At 33.3% G+C, this 22,341-nt stretch overlaps 1 protein-coding gene across 6 annotated transcripts in view; it reads right to left on the bottom strand.

The window, feature by feature from the left end:
- Positions 1-22,341, bottom strand: part of SFMBT2 (Scm like with four mbt domains 2) — a 306,285-nt gene that overhangs the window by 5,192 nt on the left and 278,752 nt on the right. For all 6 annotated transcript variants that reach the window (XM_074268736.1, XM_074268741.1, XM_074268739.1 and 3 more), the window contains 4 exons: positions 18,008-18,183; positions 12,703-12,869; positions 12,147-12,407; positions 5,258-5,386 (listed from right to left, as the gene is read on the bottom strand). In XM_074268736.1, the coding sequence (XP_074124837.1) occupies positions 5,258-5,386; positions 12,147-12,407; positions 12,703-12,869; positions 18,008-18,183 (733 nt within the window). The remainder of the gene's footprint in view (positions 1-5,257; positions 5,387-12,146; positions 12,408-12,702; positions 12,870-18,007; positions 18,184-22,341) is intronic.

Raw genomic sequence — 22,341 nt, 5'->3', positions numbered from 1 at the left:
ATAATATTATAATATAATTCCTGGATTAGGGAAAGGAATGATTAAATTGGCTGGAACAGTGTTGTCCAAGCTAAGTCTTTAGCCAGATTCGAATTTCCTCCTTTGGAGAACTCTGGATTACTCTGAATCCAATGTGAATGAAGGAAGGCCTAGCAATTACTATTATTGGCTAGTGATAACCCCAACAAGAATTCCTGGTCTTGTTAAAACCTGAATTATCAGCATGGAAAGTTAGTCCTTTGGGATTTAAAATAATATTTTTTGGGTGGGAGAATGTTTATAAGTATATGATAAAGCAGAATTAATTAACAGCTAGCTAGAAGCAAGACAGATTAAAGGTGGAAGAAAAAACTGCAATAGAAGGTCAGATACTAAAGACATATTTCACTATTCATAATCTTGCTCAGGGCCAACCTGAAGTACACATATATATCCCTTAATAAAAAGATATTTTCTTGTAGAGTAGAGAAATTCAGTGGTAAATTAAAACACTAAATATTTAACACAGCTTTTTGACTGGATAAGCACTGACCTTGTTGTAAAGAAATACCCAAATATAGGGATTTGTTGTGGATTTTTGTGAGTGGGGCTACCAGCTTCCCTTCTCATTGCACTTAAGCACTATAGTCAAGACACTGACTATAAAAACTGACAAGTCAAGAAGCTGCTAAAATAAATGGAAAAGAGTATCCAGATTTTCTCCCTTAAATACTTAGTATGGTCCGAGGTCTTAAAATCTTTTAAACATCGTTTTTTTCATAGACAAGTCTCAAAGATTTTAGGAATGGAAATACAAGAAACTGTGATTCAAACTTCATAGCTTCTGAAATTTCTAAGCTTATCACAGGAATAGGGCAACATGATTTAAGCTATAGTCATCCAAGTCCAATTAACTAAGATTTGGCTAACAACAACAAGTACATTATAATTAGTTTACTTTGCCTGTGTGAAGATTTCTATCAAAGTTTGTCTGCAAACTTAACTGACTGATCAGAATCCTTAGCACAAGGTGATGTTTAAAACAAAGATCTATCAATCTTAGGAACAAAAGACTAAACATAAGGAACATTTATTTATATCACTTGATCTAGCTCAAAACTGTCATCTTTCTTTATGTGCTAACATGTTGAAATAATGAAAACTGCCAGATTTATAAACAAATCAGGTTGAGTATAGATGTCAACAGCAGTCTTGTCCATTAATTTCTTTTGATTGCTGACAGACATTAAATATGATATATATCAAGAAGTCCCTGTCTTAATGCTAGAGATACAGAGCTGTCATACTTTGTTTGAGCTGTAAGGGACCATAAAGACTTACTGTGCTTCAGTTCTGTTTAAAAATAAATAAATAGATAGATAGATAGATAGATAGATAGATAGATAGATAGATAAATAAGGTACTGGTCTGGATAGTTCTAAGATTCAAATATGTTTAGATTATAAATTATAAATACCAGCCCGGATCCAATCCAAATAACATAAGCTTAATGGTTGGAAACATCAATGTGGAAGTTTTTACACTGTGTCTTATAATGCTTATTTATATTTGTATCTGATTTTAATTTTTTAAATGCTTATTATTGCCTCGCAGACAGACTTATTTGTTAAATAGCAAAGTTATTTGCTAATGATTACAATGATTATAGCACCAATCTGTGTCAGCAGACTTCAGATACCAGTATACAACATTTGACGTGGCTTTTACTCCCAGCAGTATCTAGTATGATGAAAATTGTTATCATTATTATTACTAACATTGTTATTAATTATAGCAATTATATAGCACTTTAAAGTTTTGAGAGTACTTTACAAATATAATCTCTTAGATGCTATTATTATCTTTATTTTACAGATAAGGAACTAAGGCAGACAGAGTTAATTTACTGGCCCTGTCAGGCAGGACATGAATTTAGATCTTCCAGACTCTAGATCCAGAACTCTATCTGCTGTGCCTCTTAACCAATTTATTATGTTTCCCATGTGTCTTTGTTGTAAGTCTACTCTGAATACTATTTTAATATGCTGAACATGAAAAATCTTAAAAAAACGATCTGACAATTCCCTCATCCAAAATTCCCTACTGCTGTTAAAAGGGAACCGCCATCTTCCCCATCACCCAGGCTTGTAATCTTTATGTCAAACTTAATTTTTCATTTCTCATTCACCCCATCTAATCCATTGCTGAATGTTGTTCTTTCCACCTGAATATATCTAATAGATACACAATTATTTTAAAATGTTTTAAATTTGGAATGTGACCTCCTTGAGGGAAAGAACTGTGTTTGCTTTTCTTTGTATTCCCAACAGATATTAGCATAGGTTGTGACATATTGGGCACATTTACTAAATGATTTAAAATTTAATCTTTGATTCAAAAGGTAGTTCAATAACATGTAAGGGGCTCAGTATCATTACTTTGAATATCAATTATTAGCATATACTTGTATAGGTGTAGAGAATGCAGAAACTATTCTTCTCTCTCCTTTTAAATGTCAGATATTCATCTAATGTTCTTATAAAATATAATTCCTATTAAAATATATTGGAAAATGGATCCTGCAGGATCAAGTTCTTTCATGTTTTCTATTCTATGGATGGTAGGTATAGAAATGTGTATATTTAGAGTATGATATAATGTATATCTCTATTTAGGACAGTTGTATAAAATTTCAGAACTAAAAAGAAAATTTATAATTCTTGCAAATGCTGCTTCTTTTAAAAAAAAATAACCATTCATTAGTTTATACTATTGAAGGAGATTTCATATGGGTTACCAGCTGGAAGCCTCAGTTAAATCAAGATCTTAGGGTTTGGTCCAATAAATGTCTTTGCCTTAATGCTAACTAGTTAAGTAAGGTAATTAAAGGTCTAATTGAACAAAAAGGTTCAAGTACCCATTTACTTTAAAAGCTCAATGGTAACAAAACTTTCTACTATGATAAGTAAAATGTTTAATATTAAATTTGATTCTAAATATGAATAAACATGACATCCTGTAAAGCTACTTTATTTTTCTATTTCAGGTTAAAAAAAAATGAATAAACTTAATTGTCAGTAATTAGATCTGTTTTTAAACTGAAGCTGGAAAGGCCATTTAGGGAAGTAGAAAATAGGAATTGGTCCTAATGAGTAATGGCCCTAAAAATAAAAGTAGGGAAAGAATAAAGGCAATGTAGCAAAATAAAAAGAACTCTGAATTTGAAGTAAGAGGATCTGAGTTTGAGTATATAAAATATTTATAAAATTGTTGGACCCTAATGTCTCTTAAGTCGGGATTTGTGAACTCAACTTATGTGACTAGCCTAATGACGCTGAAAACTTTCCATTCCATTTTCATACTCCAAATCTCAAAAAGTTGTCTATATTTAGATGTATATAGATATGTGTGTAATTTTAGGCTCCCCCCCTCAAATTTCCAGTTTTTAATAAAATGAGTGTTATTTTAACCTATTTCTAATGACAATTTATCAGCTGGATATTAAAGCATGCATTTCTTCTTTTTTGTCTTAGTTGCTGCACACAGTGTCTAGGGATAGAGGATAGAGGATAGAGTTTAGTTCCTAGCCTTTCACCTAACCTGGAAAGTAAACATTGCAGTTTGCAGTTTTATCGATGGTTCTGCCTTTTTTAAGTGCAATAGAAGTATAAGCCTGGAAAGTAGTATAGACAGCATTTGTTTCAATACTGATAATCCTGATACAAGATTTAAACAAGATTGAGACCACCATACTCGGTTTATTATTAAAATAGAGAAGAGTCTGTCTGCCATCAGGTTTTTATAGCTTGTGTCTTCTTACTCCTACTTGGAGTAATCTATACCAGTAGAAGCGTTTAGTATCTGTTTGAAAAAGCAAACCAAGTTTCTAAATCAAAGGTTGTTATTATGGGGTTCAGTTATATTTCAAAGGGATCCAACTTGGTAAGAAATTACATTTTTATTTCCACTAATCATTAATCTCTAATTAAAATACAGCATTTCCTTCAATTATGAGTTAAAAAAACAAATCAAACCATAAAAACATTACTGAGTTCACAGGCTTCATTCACCCAACTGCCAAAGGGACCCAAGACACACAAAAAGGTAAAGAATCCTTATTCTGAATGAACATTTTTACTTATCTAGAACAGATGGTCCCTGAACAGAAGCCAAAGGGCTATTGACACAAGAGCACACACAACATTCTTCCCTTCAATCAATAATTAAAAACAAAACAAAACAGTAAAACTGCCCTTGCTATGGACCAGAAGGAACAAATTAAGAAATTCATGACCCTTTCCTTCTTAATTTCCCCAATCTAATGAGAAACCATGTAATTTGTCCCACTTGTAAGATAGGATATATTACCATTTTAGAGTGTCCTTTGAGAAGGACTTGCAAAATCGATGGAAAAAATGTGTTAACTTTTCTCCCCATTACTGTTTCAAAATGTCTATACTGACTGATGCTGAGAGATATGATGGCTTGTTTCTGATTTACTTTTGTAAAGGCAACTTAAAATATTCTTTTAGTTACAAAATATTTTTTAAAAATGAAAATTCAAGTAAAAAAATTACCTTTTTTTTTTTTAGTGGGGAAAATTATTGAAAACTGTGAAAATACAGGTAAGGTTCTATATTGTAATTGCATTATGAAAGGAAACACTCATTTGCTTAAATTTGAACTTTCACATAAGGATAGCAAGCCAGTCATGGGTGATAATCACACCACAAATCGTACCTTCAAGGAAAGCAAACTTCCTTATTTTCTGGGGGAAAACAACTAGCAAAACTTTAGGATCATTTTTTGAAGAGACTAGAAGGAAAATGTTACCAATAGAACAAATTAAAAGTGTGGGTTGAACAAATTAAAAGTAATATGGGTCTCTGGTTTTGCATTCTGTAAAATAAGAATACTTTCTAGCCTCATACTCCTGTTGAAATGCTGAGAAAATGCTCATCTCCAGGTTGTATAGCAAATGTTATTACAACTTTTTGACAAGACTCTCAGAGAAACCTTACTCACACTTTCTGTAATGAAATAATAAGCCACTAAAGGCTGCAGCAATAACACAGTCCATATTAGCAGGAGAAGGAAAGACTCATGAAATAAACCTGAGTTGGAACAGGGATAGAGTCATCACAGTTGAGTAATAATTCTACCTACAACGTATCTGACAAATGGACAATTAAGAATAAATTAAATTTTAAAAATTATTAAGCATCTCCTGTGTTCAAGTAAAAAGCAAAAATAAAATAAAATAAAAATGGTAGCATACCTGTTCTTGAAATATTTTGGCCAAGGGAGCACAATCTGTCAGTTTAATAAACCTCACCACATCTGTCACTGTCCATTCTAATGGGTTACTCTCCAGGACAAGTTTCTCCTCCTCTTCATGTTTTACTTCCTACAGAAATTCAAATGTGAAAAGGAGTAAAAGGAAATTGTAAATATGCAGCAATACTCCTTTATTCCTTTTATTTTTTGTTGAAATTTTTTATATTCAAAACATATGCAAAGATAATTTTTTAAACATTGATCCTTGAAAAACCTTGTGTTCTAATTTCTCTCCTTCCCCTAACTCCTTGCCCTAGATGGCATGTAACCCAATATATGTTAAACATGGTAAAAATATATGTTAAATCCAATATAGGCATACATATTTATACAATTATCTTGCTGAACAAGAAAAATTAGATCAAAAAGTTTAAAAAAAGAGAGAGAGAAAATAAAATTTAAGCAAACCACAACAGAGAGTGAGAACACTATGTTGTGTTCTACACTCTGTTCCCACAGTTCTCTCACTGAGTATACATGGCTCTCTTCATTATTGAACAAGTGGAACTGGTTTGAATCATCTCAATATTGAAGAGGGCCATGTCCATCCGAATTGATCATCATATAATCTTCTTGTAACTGTGTACAATGATCTCCTGGTTCTGCTCATTTCACTCAGCATCAGTTCCTGTAAGTCTCTCCAGGTCTTTCTGAAATCATCCTGTTGGTCAGTTCTTACAGAACAATAATATTCCATAATATTCATGTACCACAATTTACCCAACCATTCTCCAATTGATGGGCATCTACTCAGTTTCCAGTTTCTTGCCACTACAAAGAGGGCTGCCACAAACATTTTTGCACATGTGGGTCCCTTTCTCTCCTTTAGGATCTCTTTAAGATATAAATCCAGAACAAACACTGCTGGGTCAAAGGGTATGAACAGTTTGATAACTTTATGAGCATAGTTCCAAGTTGCTCTCCAGAATGGTTGGATGCATTCACAGTTCCATCAACAATGTATCAGTGTCCCAGTTTCATCATTATCTTTTCCTGTCATCTTAACCAATCTGATAGGTGTGTAGTGGTATCTCAGAGTTGTCTTCATTTGCATTTCTCTGATCAATAATGATTTGGAGCATCTTTTCATATGGCTAGAAATGGTTTCAGTCTCTTCATCTGAAAATTGTCTGTTCATAGCCTTTTGACCATTTATCAATTGGAGAACAGTTTCAATTATTATAAATTTGAGTCAGTTCTCTATATATTTTAGAAATGAGGCCTTTATCAGAACCTTTGAATGTAAAATTGTTTTCCCAGTTTATTGCTTCCCTTCTAATCTTGTATTAGTTTTATTTGTACAAAACCTTTTTAACTTAATGTAATAAAAATTATCTATTTTGTGTTCAATACTGATCTCTAGTTCTTTTCTTTGGTCACAAATTCCTTAGTTCTCCACAGATCTGAGAGGTAAACTATAATATGTTCTTCTAATTTGTTTATAATATCACTTTTTAGATTTCTAAATCATGAACCCATTTTGATCTTATCTTGGTATACAGGATTAGGTGTGGGTCATTGCAGTTTCTGCCATTCTAAATTCCAATTTTCCCAGCAGTTTTTGTCAAATAGTGAATCATTATCCCCAAAATTGAGGTCTTTGGGATCGTCAAACACTAGATTAATATTGTCATTGATTATTTGTCCTGTGATCCTATCTTATTCCACTGATCAACTACTCTTAGCTAGTACCAAATGGTTTTGATGATTGCTGTTTTATAATATAGTTTTAGGTATGGCACAGCTAGGCCATCTTGATTTGCATTTTTTTTTCATTGATTCCCTTTGAAATTCTTGTCCTTTTGTTTTTCCAGGTAAACTTTATTAATTTTTCTAGATCTGTAGAATAATTTCTTGGGAGTTTGACTGATATGGCATTAAATAGGTGGATTGTTAGTATTGTCTTTTTTTAGTATTTTTTTATTTTACTTTTATTATATTATCTAATATTGTACCAGCCCCGCATTCCTGGTATAAATCCTACTAGGTTGTAATATATTATCTTGGGGATATTTTATTTAAGGTTTTTACATCAATATTCATTAGGGAAATTGGTCTATAATTTTCTTTCTCTGTTTTCATCCTATTTGGTTGAGGTATCAGAACCATATGTCATAAAAAGGAATTTGGTAGGACTCCTTTTTTCTATTTTTTCAAATAGTTTGCATAGTACTAGAACTAATTGTTCTTTAAATATTTGTTAGAATTTACATGTAAATCCATCTGCCCCTGTAGATTTTTTTCTTAGGGAGCTGATTAATAGCTTATTCTGTTTCTAAAATGGGACTATTTAAGTAATTTATTTGGGCATTCCATATTAGTGTAGGTATTCCTCCATTTCACTTAGTTATTAAATTTATTGACATAAAGTTGGGCAAAACAGCTCCTAATTATTGCTCTATTCCTTCTTCATTGGTAGAAAGTTCATCCTTTTCATTTTTGAGATTAGAAAAAGAAAATTAGAAAATCAAATTGTTATTCAGATTAATGAAAGTTTTATCTATTTTGTTCGTTTTTTTTTTCATAAAACCAACTCAGTTTTATTAATTCAATAGTTTTCTTATTTTCAATTTCATTAATCTCCCCTTTTATTTTCAGAATTTCAAATTTGGTATTTAATTGGGAGTTTTAATTTCTTCTTTTTTTAAACTTTTTAAATTGTAAGCCCAATTCATTCTCTATTTTATGCAAGTAAGAATCTAGAGGTATAAAATTTCCCCTAATAACCGCTTGGTTACATCCCACAAATTCTAGTATGCTGTCTCATTATTGTCATTCTCTTGGATGAAATTGTGTTTATGATTTGTTGTATCACCCATTCATGATTTAGTATTAGATTAGTTTCCAATTAATTTTTGGTCTATTTTCTCCAAAGATCTATCATACCTAACTTTTCTAATATTCTATTTACCTCTTTAACTTTTTTCTTATTTATTTTGTGGTTCGATTTATCTAGTTCTGAGAGAGCAAGGCTGAGATCTCCCAATATTATAGTTTTGTTGTCTATTTCTTTTTGCAGCTCTCAACTTCTCTTCTAGGAATTTGGATGCTACACCACTTCGTACATACATGTTTAATATTGATAATTGCTTTATTATCTATGGTACTCTTTAGCAAGGTATAATTTCCTTCCTTATCTCTTTTAATTAGAACTATTTTTGCTTCTAACTTGATCTGAGATCAGGATTGCTACCCTTGCTTTTTTTACTTCACCTAAAGCATAATAGATTCTACTCCAGCTTTTTACCTTCACTCTGAATCTATCACTATGCTTTAATGTGTTCCTTGTACACAATATTATAGGATTCTGGTTTTAACCCAGTCTGCTACCTGCTTCCATTTTATGGGAGAGTTCATCGCATTCACATCCACAATTAAAATAACTAATTCTGTATTTCCCACCATCTTATTTACCCCAAATTATGTTTTTTTTTTTCCTTTTCTTTTCCCCTTTCCCTCTTCCTCAGTATTTTTCTTCTGACCACCACTTCCCTCAAGCAGCCCTCCCCCTTTATAGCCCCTCCCCCCTTTTTATACCTTTACTCTATTACTTCTGTTTTCCCTTCTATTAACCTTCCCCTTTCCTCTTCCCCTTCCCCTTATAAGGTGAGATAAATTTCTCTGTGAAACCAAATATGTCTGATATTCTCTTTTTGAGCCAAGTTTGATGAAAGTAAGATTCACAAAATGTTCATCCCCCTTCCTTTTTTCCCTCAATTATAATGAGGGAATTTATGAGATGTAATTTCCTTCATTTTCCTATTTTTCCAGTACAATCCCCTTTCCATTGTTTTTTCCCCCATATTATCATAATAAAATCAAATTATACCTGCATTCTCTAAATATACCCATAACAGAGATACAGTTCTCAAGAGTTCTTTCCTTTTTCCTTTTAAGGCTTCTCTTGAGTTCTGAATTTGGAGATCAAATTTTTTGTTCAGCTCTGGTCTTTTCATCAAAAATGAATGAAATTCATCTATATCATTGAAGGTTCATCTTCTTCCCTGAAAGATAATGCTCATTTTAGCTGGATAGCTGATTCTTGGCTACAATTCAAATTTCTTTGCCTTTTCGAATTCCAGGCCCTTTGATCCTTTTAAAGTGGAATTCTTTCAATGGCTATTTTACCTTATAGTTCTAAGGCATCAGGGAAGTTTTCCTTGATGATTTCTTGAAAGATGTCTAGACTCTTTTTCATTATGGTTTTCAGGAAATCCAATAATCCTTAGATTTGTGTCTCTGTTTTCCAGATCAGTTGTTTATCTGATGAGCTATTTTACATTTTCTTATTTTTTAATTTTTTGCTTTTGTTTGATTCTTGATATCTAATTGAGTCATTCATTTCCATTTGTTCAATTCTAATTTTTAGTGAATTATTTTTTTCAGTTACCTTTTTTAGTTCCTTTGGTATTTGGCCAACTGAATTTTAAAATGAGTTGTTTTGTTCTATGAATTATTTTTCCATTTCACAAATTATGTTTTTCAACAAATTGTTTTCTTTTTTATATCAATTTTTGTAAGTAGTTATATGCTTTTTCTACTTCATCAAATCTGTTTTGTAAGGAATTATTTGCCTTTTGCATTTCATCAAATTTCCCTTTATATCATATTTATTTTTTAAGGAGTTTTCTTTAGATAATTTCTGGTTTTCCTTTTCCATCCTCTCTTGCAAAAATTTCATTTCCTTTCCCTATTTTTCTTTTAATTCTTTTAAGATCCTTTTTTTTTTAATTCTTCCAGGAGAGCCTTGTAAAATAAGGCCCAACTCATATTACCCTTTGGGGCTTCATCTGGAGCTGAACTGCTTTTAGGATTCTCAGGCTTTAAGGTCCGTTGTGTTTCTCTCTCTCTCTCTCTCCCCATAAAAGTTGTCTATGATCAGAGTTTTTTGCTCAGTTTTTTTTGAAGGCTGTCTGCTCTTAAGACAAAGAGGCAACAGCCACTTTAAGTTTGCCCTGGGGCTGGTGTTTCTAACTGACTTCCAGTGGTAGGTAATCACAGCCAGGTCTGGAGCTAGTGGCTTACAATTTGCCTTTTTTATTTGCTTCTGGGTGTCCTGCAGCAAATATGCTAACCCACCAGCTTGCAACCAAGTAAGCGTAGCCTAAGAGCCTTGTGGTAGGGTGCCACAACACCCTGGCTCCTTGGCCCCAGGGTCCCTATGATCTGGGCCCGGCAGCATCTCCCTCGCCCAATTGAACAAGACTTTTCCTTAAGTTCTTCCAAAATATGTTTTTCTGGAAATGTGGGTTCTGTCCACCAAAACCAGTTTAGAGGCTTAATCTGCTGTTGATTTGAGGGAAAGTCAGAGGAGTTCACAGAAAACCATGTCTACTCTCTATCATCTTGGCTCCGCCCCAATAATCCTGATTAATTTTGAAAATTACTGAACCAAACCCTCTCAAATAAATGACATTAGTAAAGTATATGAAATTGGAAGTTATATTTTAACTCTCCATTTCCTAAAGCCAAAAGGTTTAATTTAGCCATTTACTAAATACGCCATCAATAGGTAGGGTGAAGGTCATGTGTTTTAAGAGTTGATATGGCTTCAGAACATGACAAATAGGAGCAAAAAATTTCAGCATATATACACTACCTAACTGTAGTACATTAATACAAAGGCAGAAGCCCTACTATACAAATAAGCAAACTATGGTAAGAAGATCGACTGAAAAAATTGATGGCAAAAGAAGCAGCCATAGTGCATGTATTTGGATTTTGTGGGGGCAATAACATAGTGCTATGCAGCATCAGTCTGATTTTGTGCTTGTTCTTTACTGACTCTGGTCTTCTGCCTCAATGAAATATCTCAAAGAATGGCATATCATACCATTTACAGCTTTAACACTTGGTTATATATATAAGAACAGAACCCAAAATGGAGAGCTTAAGAACAAATATCAAGAGAGGACCAGAAAAAGTTCTGCAATCCCAGATTCAAAGTGTGTGGAACATCTAACTCACTGCAGACTGATCAAATTCTCTTATATTTTTAAAAACTCAGGTCCTTTAATTCTTTCCACCCTTTGTTCTGATGTTCAAAACCTCCAAACAGAATCCTACTATTTGGGAGGATTTAAAAGGTCATCAAAAAGCCATATTTGAACAATAATCATCTCTATAACTTTGCTGACAAACAGCACCCTGATTTACTTCTGGCCATCCTTAATTGTTTTGATTTTTTTTTCCCTTTACATGGCCTCTCTGTTCATAGTTCTGCCTCATGAGGCTGTGCTGCCCATGTCAGCCCTTCAGATAACTGGTGATAGCTGTCCTGTCCTCCCTTAGTCTCCTCTTCCCCAGACAAAATATCAAATATTCTTTTAGACAAACATGTTTGTTTTTTAAAGCTCTGCTCCATGACAGAACCAAGAGGACATTGCACATAGCAACAGTACAATTATGTGATGATCAGTTCTGATGGACGTGTATCTTTTCAACAATGAGATGATTTAGATCAATTCCAATGGACTTGTGATGGAGAGAACCATCTACTCCCAGAAAGAGGACTGTGGGAACTGAGTGTGGATCACAACATAGTATTTTTGCTTTTTTATTGTTGTTTGCTTGTATTATGTTTTCTCTCATTTTTTTCCTTGTTGATCTGATTTTTCTTGTGCAGCATGATAATTGTGGAAATATGTATAGAAGAATTGCCCATATTGCCATCTAGGGGAGGGGGTTGGGGGAAAAGAGGGAAAAAATTTGGAAGGTTTTATAAGAGGGAATGATGAAAATTATCCATGCATATGTTTTGAAAATAAAAACTTTAATTTAAAAAAGAAAAAAGTTCTGCTCTATGCCCACGCTGGGGGCTGTTACTTCACCTCTGCTCTGTCCGGCTTGGCTTGGGAGCATTTATCTCCTTCAGCACAGGAGAACGTCTGTGCTTTCCGGCTCCTCCTGGTTCTTTCCACAGGAGGGGGCCGATCTAATTCTGTGCTGCTCCGTAATGTGACGGCTCTCCTGGGTCGGGCCGAGGGGACGTCAGCTGAGGAAGTGTCAGTCTGGTCATCACGAAGCTCTGAGCTGGTCTCCTCACTTCCCGTGTCTTCTTCCATAGCATCTGCATCCTCTTCCTCACTTTCCTGTCACAAAGACAGAATTTGTGGCTAAAATGGGACAGGAGACCAACAACTCAGGTTTCATTCCAGCTCTTATTATTCTTGGGGAGACATTGTAGGTTTTTAAAGTCTATCTCTGACAGGAACATTGCATTTGAGTAGTTTGCTTAGCCCAAAATTCTAATAATCTACTTTCTCCATGGCCTCAGCCCATGCTATGACTAACTACCCCTTAATATAACATCACCCTTTCTTTAATTAAACAATCACACTTAGCAACTGTGGGGTTTTTGAGGCAGGGTTTGGAGAGAACACTCACCTCTGCTGATCCAGTGGCAAAGTCTACTGTGGAAGATCTCCTTTTCTTCTGCACAAAAATGGATTTCCGCCGTTTCCTCCGTCTGGTTGGCTTAGGCAGCCCAATTTCAGTACTGTTTTCTCCAATTGGGGGTTTGATAATCTTCCTTCTCTTTCCATAATAATAAGCTATGAGGAAAAGTAAAATAAAAAACTTAATGAACAAAAAGTTATCATAAATAATTTATTCACTAACATGTCATTTGTTCTGCTCTTGATAGGGATTAAGAATCCTGGGCAAATTCCAATGGTCTTGTGATAAGAGAGAGAGTCATCTGCATCCAGAAAGAAGATCACACTGTCTGAGTGTGGATCATAAGAGTATTTTCACTCTTTTTCTTGTTGTTTGTTTTTTCTTTTTCACCTGATTTTTCTTATGTAGCATGATAATCATGGAAATATGTATAGAGAAATTGCACATGTTTAATATATAATGGATTGCTTACTGTCTAGGGGAGGGAGTGAGGAAAAAAAATTGCAACAAAGTTTTGCAAAGGTGAATATTGAAAATTATGTATAATTTTGAAAATAAAAAGAATCCTGGGTATTTTTTTCCTCTGACTCTTGTCCAGGTCTCAACTTTGCCTACTGGCTTTCTTGGCTTCAAATTTCAACTAAAATCTCATAAGAAATCATTCTTTTAAAATACCTGAAAGGATACAGGCATATCTTTGATCAGATGATGGAAGGGTCAAATTGTTATCAGTATCTAGACATGCTCAATTCTTTATACCGTTTACTGTAACAGCAATTTCTATTAAATAGAATGCTTTTACTACTGGTACTTAGGTCTCAATTTTGAATATATAAATACACACACACATTTATAAAAATGTTTTTTTCATTTCCTAATCTGAGCAAGACAAAAATGTACTGTTTTCAGGATCCATGGCAAATGCATCTTTTGTATCATTTACTAGCTCTGTGCCCCTATAAAAGTCACTTATCTAAACTGCCTCAATTTCCTCATTTGAAAAATGGGAATAATGATGACACGTAACCTCCCAGGTATAGAGAAAACAAAATAAGATCATATTTGTAAAGCACAATATAAACTTAAAAAAAAAAAAAAAAAAAAAAAAAAAAAAAAAAAAAAAAAAAAAAAAAAAAAAAACCTCTGGCCTTCTTCCAACTCAATAAAAGAGAATTCAATTCTCTGGCATTAAATACTGAATAATAGTTATCAATATAAATGCCAACATTCTAGGAAGAGATAGGTATCTGATGAATAATGTATTCATCATATGACCTAAATTCATAATCAATTACTGAATTAAAATCACTAATGAGAATGAAATACTTATGGATCATGATCAAGAGAGAACACTAATTAATCTAAAGCTCATTTGTCCCACTATGTGGTTCTCATTTAATAAAATTTGTTTAATAAAATGAAATGTATCAAAGGAAGTTTTGTGGATGGGGAAGTCACAAGAGAAAAACTCAAACCTTTCTTCAAATTTCAACTTCAGGTGTAACTGTCAGTTCTTAATAATCTCTACATCCTTAAATCCTGATGTATAAAATGATGAGGAAGAGCTATATGATTTCTAATATTCTTTCTAAATAATATGATTAGTATGGATTAAATTCTAGCTTTTAAGTAATGTCATTCAATGGCAAAGAAGTAAATGAGACCAAATAATTTTAATTTCATTGATTCAAATGAGTAACAGCAAAGAATTACGTATGGATGATATTTGTGCTACCTACCTGGTAAGATTCTAAACAAAGCATTATATAAAAATGATTAATCATCATCTTTGGATCAGACTCGTAATAGAAGCAAAATACCACCCCCCCAAGAACCTGGAATTATTATAGAGCATTCTTTCTCTCCTGGGATACAAGTTGCTGAGCATGCATAAACTACTGTTACATGTACCATACCTTATATTTATTTAGCTGAATGTACAAGATACAAATGAATAAGTACCATTTATGTTAGAAAATTCCAAAGTAGACATTCTGTTGAAATCTGATTTTTTTTTTGGATAGAACTAAAAAAATCAGGGTTGGTTTTACAGAATGAAATAAGAAGTGTGGCATCTTTTTAAGCTTATGAATTGGATTCAATGACTTGTATCTCTCATTGTTCAAGATTCCAACCAAAAATTGTTTTTATCTTCTTCCCTCTGGTTCTTTATAAATTCAATTCAGCCATCAGCAATAGTCACTGTGAACTGACCCAAGGGACATTAAAAGATTTTGCAGCTTATAAAGTCAAACCTAGAAAAATCTTTAGTTTCACTTTCAATAGTATTTAATTTTAATTGCAGGTCTCGGATTTTTTTTCCTCTTAAGCCTGAGAGGAAAGAATGGTTTGCTTTTTCTCTTAATACCAGAGGCCAAGTTTAGTGTTCAGTCACATACTGCTGTATTCACTAAAGGTGACTGCTGAGTGAACCATAATATTGGAAGCACTATAACCTTTTTACAACTCACTGTAATCTTACAGAAAGAGGGCAAGTTTTACAGATATTCAATTTAAACATTTATTAAGTTGCTCCTATATACAAGCCACAGTACCAGGTTCTGAGAGGAATACAAAGATAAAATGTGATCCCTACTCTGGAACATATAATTCAATAAGGGAAAAGACATGCAAACTATATATGTATATATGTATGTATGTTTATATGTATATAGAAACACACATATACATATATAATGTGTGTATATGTATTTCATATACATTATATATGTGTGTGTGCTTATTCATGTGTTCATCCATATAAAATATACATGTACAAATATACATGTATACACACATATATGTTGTGTGTCTCTGTCTCTCATTTTATATATATATATATATATATATGTATATATAAACTTAGGATTGCTGATCTTTGATATGAAAGCAGACCTGAGTCTTGCCTTGCAGTACTTATATATACAGTCTTCAAGATTCAAATAGAGAAGAAGAAAAGCAAAATAGTAAGAGCTAAAGACCAGCCACAGCAGGAACAGTGTTTATAGTCCTTAATGAGCTGAGCTGGAAAGATTTGCCAGCAGAGAAAGAACTTAGGGGAGAAATTGAAAGGAAGCCTGAGCTGTTTCACAAAAGGGAGAGATGAAGATATGGGAGACACAGGGCCCTGTGAGCATCTCAGAACAGAGAATTCAGGAAACTGCTTGTATTTACTACTTCAAGGCCCAAGGGATGCTCTTAAGAAGTTCTGCTTTTTCCCCGACTTTCCTTCTCTGTGGCTGTTCGGTAATACACTATAATATATACTTGTTTACCTAAATGTCTCTTCTGTCCTGATACCACCTCAAACATAAAGATACTAGGGATTAGCTAGAAGTACACAAAACTAAATTATAATGAGAGCCAAACTTCTATCTGAACATTAGGATTTTTTTTAAAGTGGGGGCTTTGAGCTCTTGTGATTGCACTGATACAAAAATGCATAAAACATGAAAGAAAGAGATTGTGTGGACTAGAGACGTCATATTGCTCCTAAGAGAAAAGAAGTTGTAATCAGTTTGGCTCATTAAATAATCAGCTTCTCATGTGAGAAAGGAAACAGGGCCTGGTAGAAATAAGCATGACATAGGTAGGATATGTAAGGTGGACAAAAACAGCAAGATGATGTAATGGATAGAGTGCCAGGTCTGGAGTCAAAAACAAACCAGAGTTCAAATCTGGTCTCAGACACTATAATCCTGGACAAGTCACTAGACCCTGTTTGCCTCAGTTCCTCTATCTGTAAAATGAGCTGGAGAAGAAAATGGTAAGTCACTCTAATTTCTTTGCCAAAAAAACTTGAACACAACTGAACAATAACAAAAAAGGTAAAAAGGGCAAGACACAGATGAGATTCAGCTCTGCTCTTTTCAGAAGAGAAAGGGAGCAGAAATAAAAGTACATTTAGCATCACTACTCAGTAGTGTTATATAAATAACTATAGGATAAAGCAGAATGGGGTAAATATCTAAAAACAGCACAGCCTAAAAGCAAAGTGCTGTGAGAATTCAGAGAAGAACAGTGCAAAGATTAATTGAAGAATGGGTCACAAAAAGTTGGGAGAGGATTGCCATGTGTCAGGGATGATGTGAATGGTGGCCCATAGGTAAGATGTTTAGGAGTGTCTGAGGAACTATAAGTAGCCCAATATAGCTGGAACATACATTATTCAAGTAGGGCAGAAGAAAAGCTTGGAGAAGTAGGTAGATAGGAGTAGTGTCATAGAAGGAGTAATATTGTAGGGTGATCCTGTACTAGGTGATATTTAGTTCAATTCAGTAAAGATTGCTTTCTCTTAGAGCTAATCATCTGCCAGAACAGACTGGCTGAGTTGGAAGTCAGTAGGACTTTTGTGGGGTAACAATGGCAGGTGGCAATTTTAATTATAAACTATATCTGATGCCCATCCAGTTTTATAAGCATCACTCACTCATGATGTTTTCATAGATCTCAGACTCCTGGCCTTATGACAGATAAGGAACATGGTAGATACTTAATAAGACCCCACATCCTTGCAGGAGTCTAGTCATTCCTAGTAGCATATTCTTTCACTTAACCCACTGCTTCTCATATAATCTAAAGAAAATTATCTAAGTCTCCCAGAATATTTTAGTCAAGTGGTTTGTAAAATGGGTTACTTTGACAAACATGATGAACAAACAAAAACAACTATTTAGTTGAGTTCTTTACTTCCTAGAAGTGATGAAGAAGAAAGTGAAGTACTACTTTATAGTATGGTAAATAAGTTTTAATTCATTCATTCATCAACATTCATCAACAAAAGCATTCTTTTTTCTTTTTTTTATATATTGTGCTATCTTTAAGAATTTTCAAAATCGCTTCATCTCCTGGAATTCTATGTTAGTAGGAACAACTTCCAACTTCTTCCAAATTATCCCTCTCATTATCTCTTAATATTCTATTTAATAGAACTAAGAGGCAGTGCAGTTCAGTGATAAACTCAGCTCCAGAATCTAAAAGCCTCAGGCTCAAGTTCTTACTTTTCTGTGTAACCAAAGCAATTGTTGATTTTGTGATAGTTCACCAAATAATAAAATCACCGGTTTGGTCTTAACCTTTCTCTAACTCAAAACATCAATATCTGTCAAGAACAGATACTCCTAGAGAACTATCCCACAGACATTCCTGTAAACAATTATTGGAAAATGAGTAGAAATAAGAGGCAAAACAGATTATGGTATGTGTAAGGTTTTTTAGGAGGGTGGGGTGGAGAAGGGGAAATGTGAGGGGGGAGGCCATATTAGCTTGTGTTAATTCCACAAATAGGACTTACTGTATTTCGTTTTGGTGTGGATGGAGCAGTTTTCTGGGCAGATTTCAGTAACCAAAACAGGACTAAACAAATTTGGACAACATTCCAGCTTGGCACAAACTCTCTTGCAGAAATCTGCTACTTGGTCAGATGTTCGCACAATCTTGATAACTGCCCTATATGTTTTACCTCTGTACCTAGGAAGAGAGAGAAAAAATATTTTTTTTTAAAATCCAAGTGTTATTCATAGGGCCAGTTTCTCATGTTCAACAGATATCATAATATTGTATTTAAAAATAAAAAAAGCAAATATAAAGATTTTAGAATATAATAGAAATAGTAACACATATACAAAATAATACAAACACACACATAGATGTATGTGACTATATATATATATATATATATATATATGTGTGTGTGTGTGTGTATGTGTGTGTGTGTGTGTGTGTGTGTGTTATTAGGTACAAAGGAGTGGAACAATGCAAAATATTACAAGCAATGTAGAGAATGAAATCAATTCTAGTTGAGGTGTCCAACTCCGTAAGCTGGGTCCTGAAGAAAGTGAAGGACTTTGAATAACAGTGATGAATGGAAGCAAAGGGAATTTCATTTCAAGAATGGGAGACAAGTGGATAAGGCATGATAAGGAAAGGATGAAAAATGAGAATGGGGAGTCAGTAAGTAGCAAACTTATCAACAAACATTTTTGTGCTGTAATAACAATGAATTTTGTTTATAAATGGTTATATGAAGGATATATTAAGATAATCTACAATAAAACTTTCCATTAAGTATATTCTTGGTAATATACAATTTGATACATGGTGCATAACTAATGAACATCAGTATCAAAAATAAATGTTTTGAAATGAAACTTGAGCTTTTATCATCATATTTAATTTTCGAAAAATTAGGTATACAAGTAATTATTTTGCCATTTTGAGAGCTATACAATTCAGGACAATGAAATTTTACCTTGGTAAAAATTGCATTATCTGCTTCTAGAAATTCAACTGGTTTTTAAAAAATTATTATAGCTTTTTATTTATAAAACCTATGCATGGGTAATTTTTGAGCACTGACTTTTGCAAAACCTTCTCTTACAACTTTTCTCCTCCTTTCCCCTACTCCCTTCCCGATATAGCTGGCAGTCCAATATTATTATTATTCAAAAATGGCACCTAAATGAAGGTCACAGTTTTTTTTTAAAAAAGAAAAGCAGAATGAAGAAATAAACCAAGGACTAAGTTCAGAACAAATCTCAAGTGTGATGAGTAACAAAGCAATGAGCAAGTCCCAGCATCAACTCTGAAGAGACATATGGCCATAACAAAGGCTTCTTTCCACATTTAGATCTAACAGTTAGTGTTATAGTTCAAGGATCACTTGGTAACTTATTAAAGCTTATTAAACTTATTAAAGCTAGGAGAAGTCATCATTTCTACAACTACTTAAAACAAGATATAGCTTTGAGAAAAGCTAGAAATCTTCCTCCTATCTAAGCTTATACTTCACAGTAGAAGCCACTAAGAAAACATCATCTTAGATGTGTGTACTTTTCCCCTAAAATTTTTAATTAGGACTATATCCCAAAGAGAAGAGGATCAAGTTGTACAAAAATACTTTATAGTAGCACTTTTTTGTAGTGGCAAAGAACTGGAAACAAAGTTGGAGGGGGGAGCTGTGCTCATCAATTAGGGAATAGCTGAACAAATTATAGTATATGAAGATCTCAGTATTCATTGTTATTGTAAGAAATCATAAAAAGGATGGTTTCAAGGAAACTTGGGAAGATTTGTATGAAGTGAAGTGAAAAGAACTAAAACAGTGTATACAATAACAATAATATAAAGAAATAAAGCAAAACTAGAAAATTTTGAAAGACTTAAGAACTTGATTAAACATAATCCCACTGCCCAATAGAAGTGGTGAACTCAGGGTACAGAACGAAACATGTTTTGGACATGGCAAAGAAGAGAATTTGTTTTATTTCACTATTCATATTTGTTAGACAAGGTTTCTGTTTTATTTTTATTTTTTAATGAAGAATAGGAAAGAAAGAAGAGAGATTTTTGCTAATTAAAAAAATTAGGAAATATTAATGCATCTATTCTATCTGAAATTTCTTTAAATCCGCAGATTCACTTAGAGGAAAAGAATGCCAAAGATCCTAGAGAAGCCTAAAATGTACCTGTTAAATCACTATTTTCATCTCTTGTTGCAAAACAAAGCAATTGTTTCTCCCTCTGACAGTGACTGCTAGTTCTTGCAAATCAGGCCCTTTTATGGTTTCAGTTCTAGAGCTTTTCCTAAAGTCATCCTCAGGATTTTTTCTCTTTTCTTAGAAATAAAGGTACCAACTTTTTTTTTTTTTAAACCTAGAGAAAATTTCAATGAATACCCTGAGGATAATAAGAAAGTTTCTAGTATCTAACCTTTCCTAAATGTTTATTTCAAAACAAAATAATTTGATCCATCCTTTGTAGTTATCTGCACTGTCACTGATCTGGGATGGAAGAACTCAAGAAATTATTTGAATGCCTTTTCTTGAGATGATTCTTTATAACATTCAACTATTCTTTTCAATCCTAGAACATTAGTGGCAAAGCAAGGCTTGGAAACAAGGTTATGTTACCATCCCAAATTCAGTGGGCATCCTGATGCCTAAGCCCAGAGCTTGAAGAATATAATGTAACAAAAAGCAACTGGCCACTCTCAAAAAAAATCTTTAATTATGATGATGACATGGGTTCTTTTTCTTAAACAGCTGGAAGATGTTACCTACAGTCTAAAGACAACTTCCTCAGGTCATATGCCCCCTTTCCATCTTTCAGGATGTCTGCAATTCTTTATGATCTTTAAGAAGTCATTAAAAGTAGTTCAGTGCCTATATTTTGATACATCATGGAGACAGCTATCATTTTATATTTCAACAACCTATCAGATATTTTTTGTGTTGCTCCTTTCAGCTCAAAGATTATTTTTCTTGGCAGAATTAAAAAAGGAAAACAAAGAGTTGAATGATTTTATCACTTCTTATCAAAGTCCCATTTACTCTGTGCAACAGAGTTACACTTTTCTGTGACACTCCTCATTTCCCAACATTGTTAGGAAAAAACCCTTCCAAATCTAGCTTTCCTTTCTGATCAATCCCCTCTGGTTTGTCAAAATTGATTTAAATAATCATATTTAATTAATCAAATAACTTTGATTGAAATAAATAGAAATTTTTAAAAGAAAAACTTTTTTCTTCCTAATCAGGAACTTTTAGTTCATTGGGTGGTTCTTACTCATGATATATTCATTGTGTTTCAAAATGGTAATAGCATCAAATTATATAGGTAGCACGAACTACAAAAAGCAATGGGAGTGAGATTAAAATAATAACCAATCTGTATATTTGTTTTTTAGTTGTTATTACTTGAAATGTATATAGTTCTAAGGATAGTCGGGGTTTGTATTAAAATAGGTAAAGACCAGGTTTTCAGGTGACATTTTAAAATTATAGAAAAGTAGAAGTGCAATCCCCAGGTGAAATCCAGGGCAAGGCTTAAAGTGGGGAGCCGGGGACTCACAATTATTTGTATGCTTACAGAATTCTCCAACAACTATGTCTCTGGCTATTCAAAATGCACAAAGTTATACTATAACCAATGAGCATGTATGGTAAAGAATAAAGTATATCTGTGAATAAAGATAGGAAGAGAAAGTCCCCCAAAGCTTAATTTTTGAAGGGAGGGACATTTCTTAGGATTTAGCTGGGAAGTATTACAAAAACCTAAGGTTCATTATAAATTATTCCGTAATCAGTATAGTTTCAATAAACATTAAGCACCCAATATAGGCCAAATTTTGTTGTTATAGAAAAGCTATTCTCATTGTAATTATTGTTATGTCTGTCATATAAGAAAGATGCAAAGATAATTAAGATATTAAGCCTGCTCTAAAAGACCTTATAATGTAGCAGGGGAGCTAAAACATGCAAAAATAGTGAGAGAATATGATAAATGAAGACACATGAGTTCTGATTGAGGGAAGGGAAAGGGGTGGCTGAAGATGACTTCACAAAGAAGGTAGAACCATTTGAGGTGTGAAGGGTCTTTAAAGACAGGTAAAAACTTGAACACTAAAGAGAGGCCAATTTTTGGCACTAAAAAGGTGAATTTAATGATGTTGAAGAAGATAATAATGATAATTTGTATTAGTAGAGTGCTTAAATACTTTTCAAACTACTGTTGTCCAGTCATTTCAGTTACGTTTGACTCTTCGTGACCCCCATTTGGGGGATGGTTTGACATTTTTTTCCTCCAAGTCATTTTATATTTGAAGAAACAGGAAATTATATTAAGTGA

This window comes from Sminthopsis crassicaudata, chromosome 5, assembly GCF_048593235.1.
Source record: "Sminthopsis crassicaudata isolate SCR6 chromosome 5, ASM4859323v1, whole genome shotgun sequence".
Lineage (NCBI taxonomy): Eukaryota > Metazoa > Chordata > Mammalia > Dasyuromorphia > Dasyuridae > Sminthopsis > Sminthopsis crassicaudata.
Note: the sequence above shows the minus strand (reverse complement) of the source record. Positions and strands in the feature narration are given on the sequence as shown.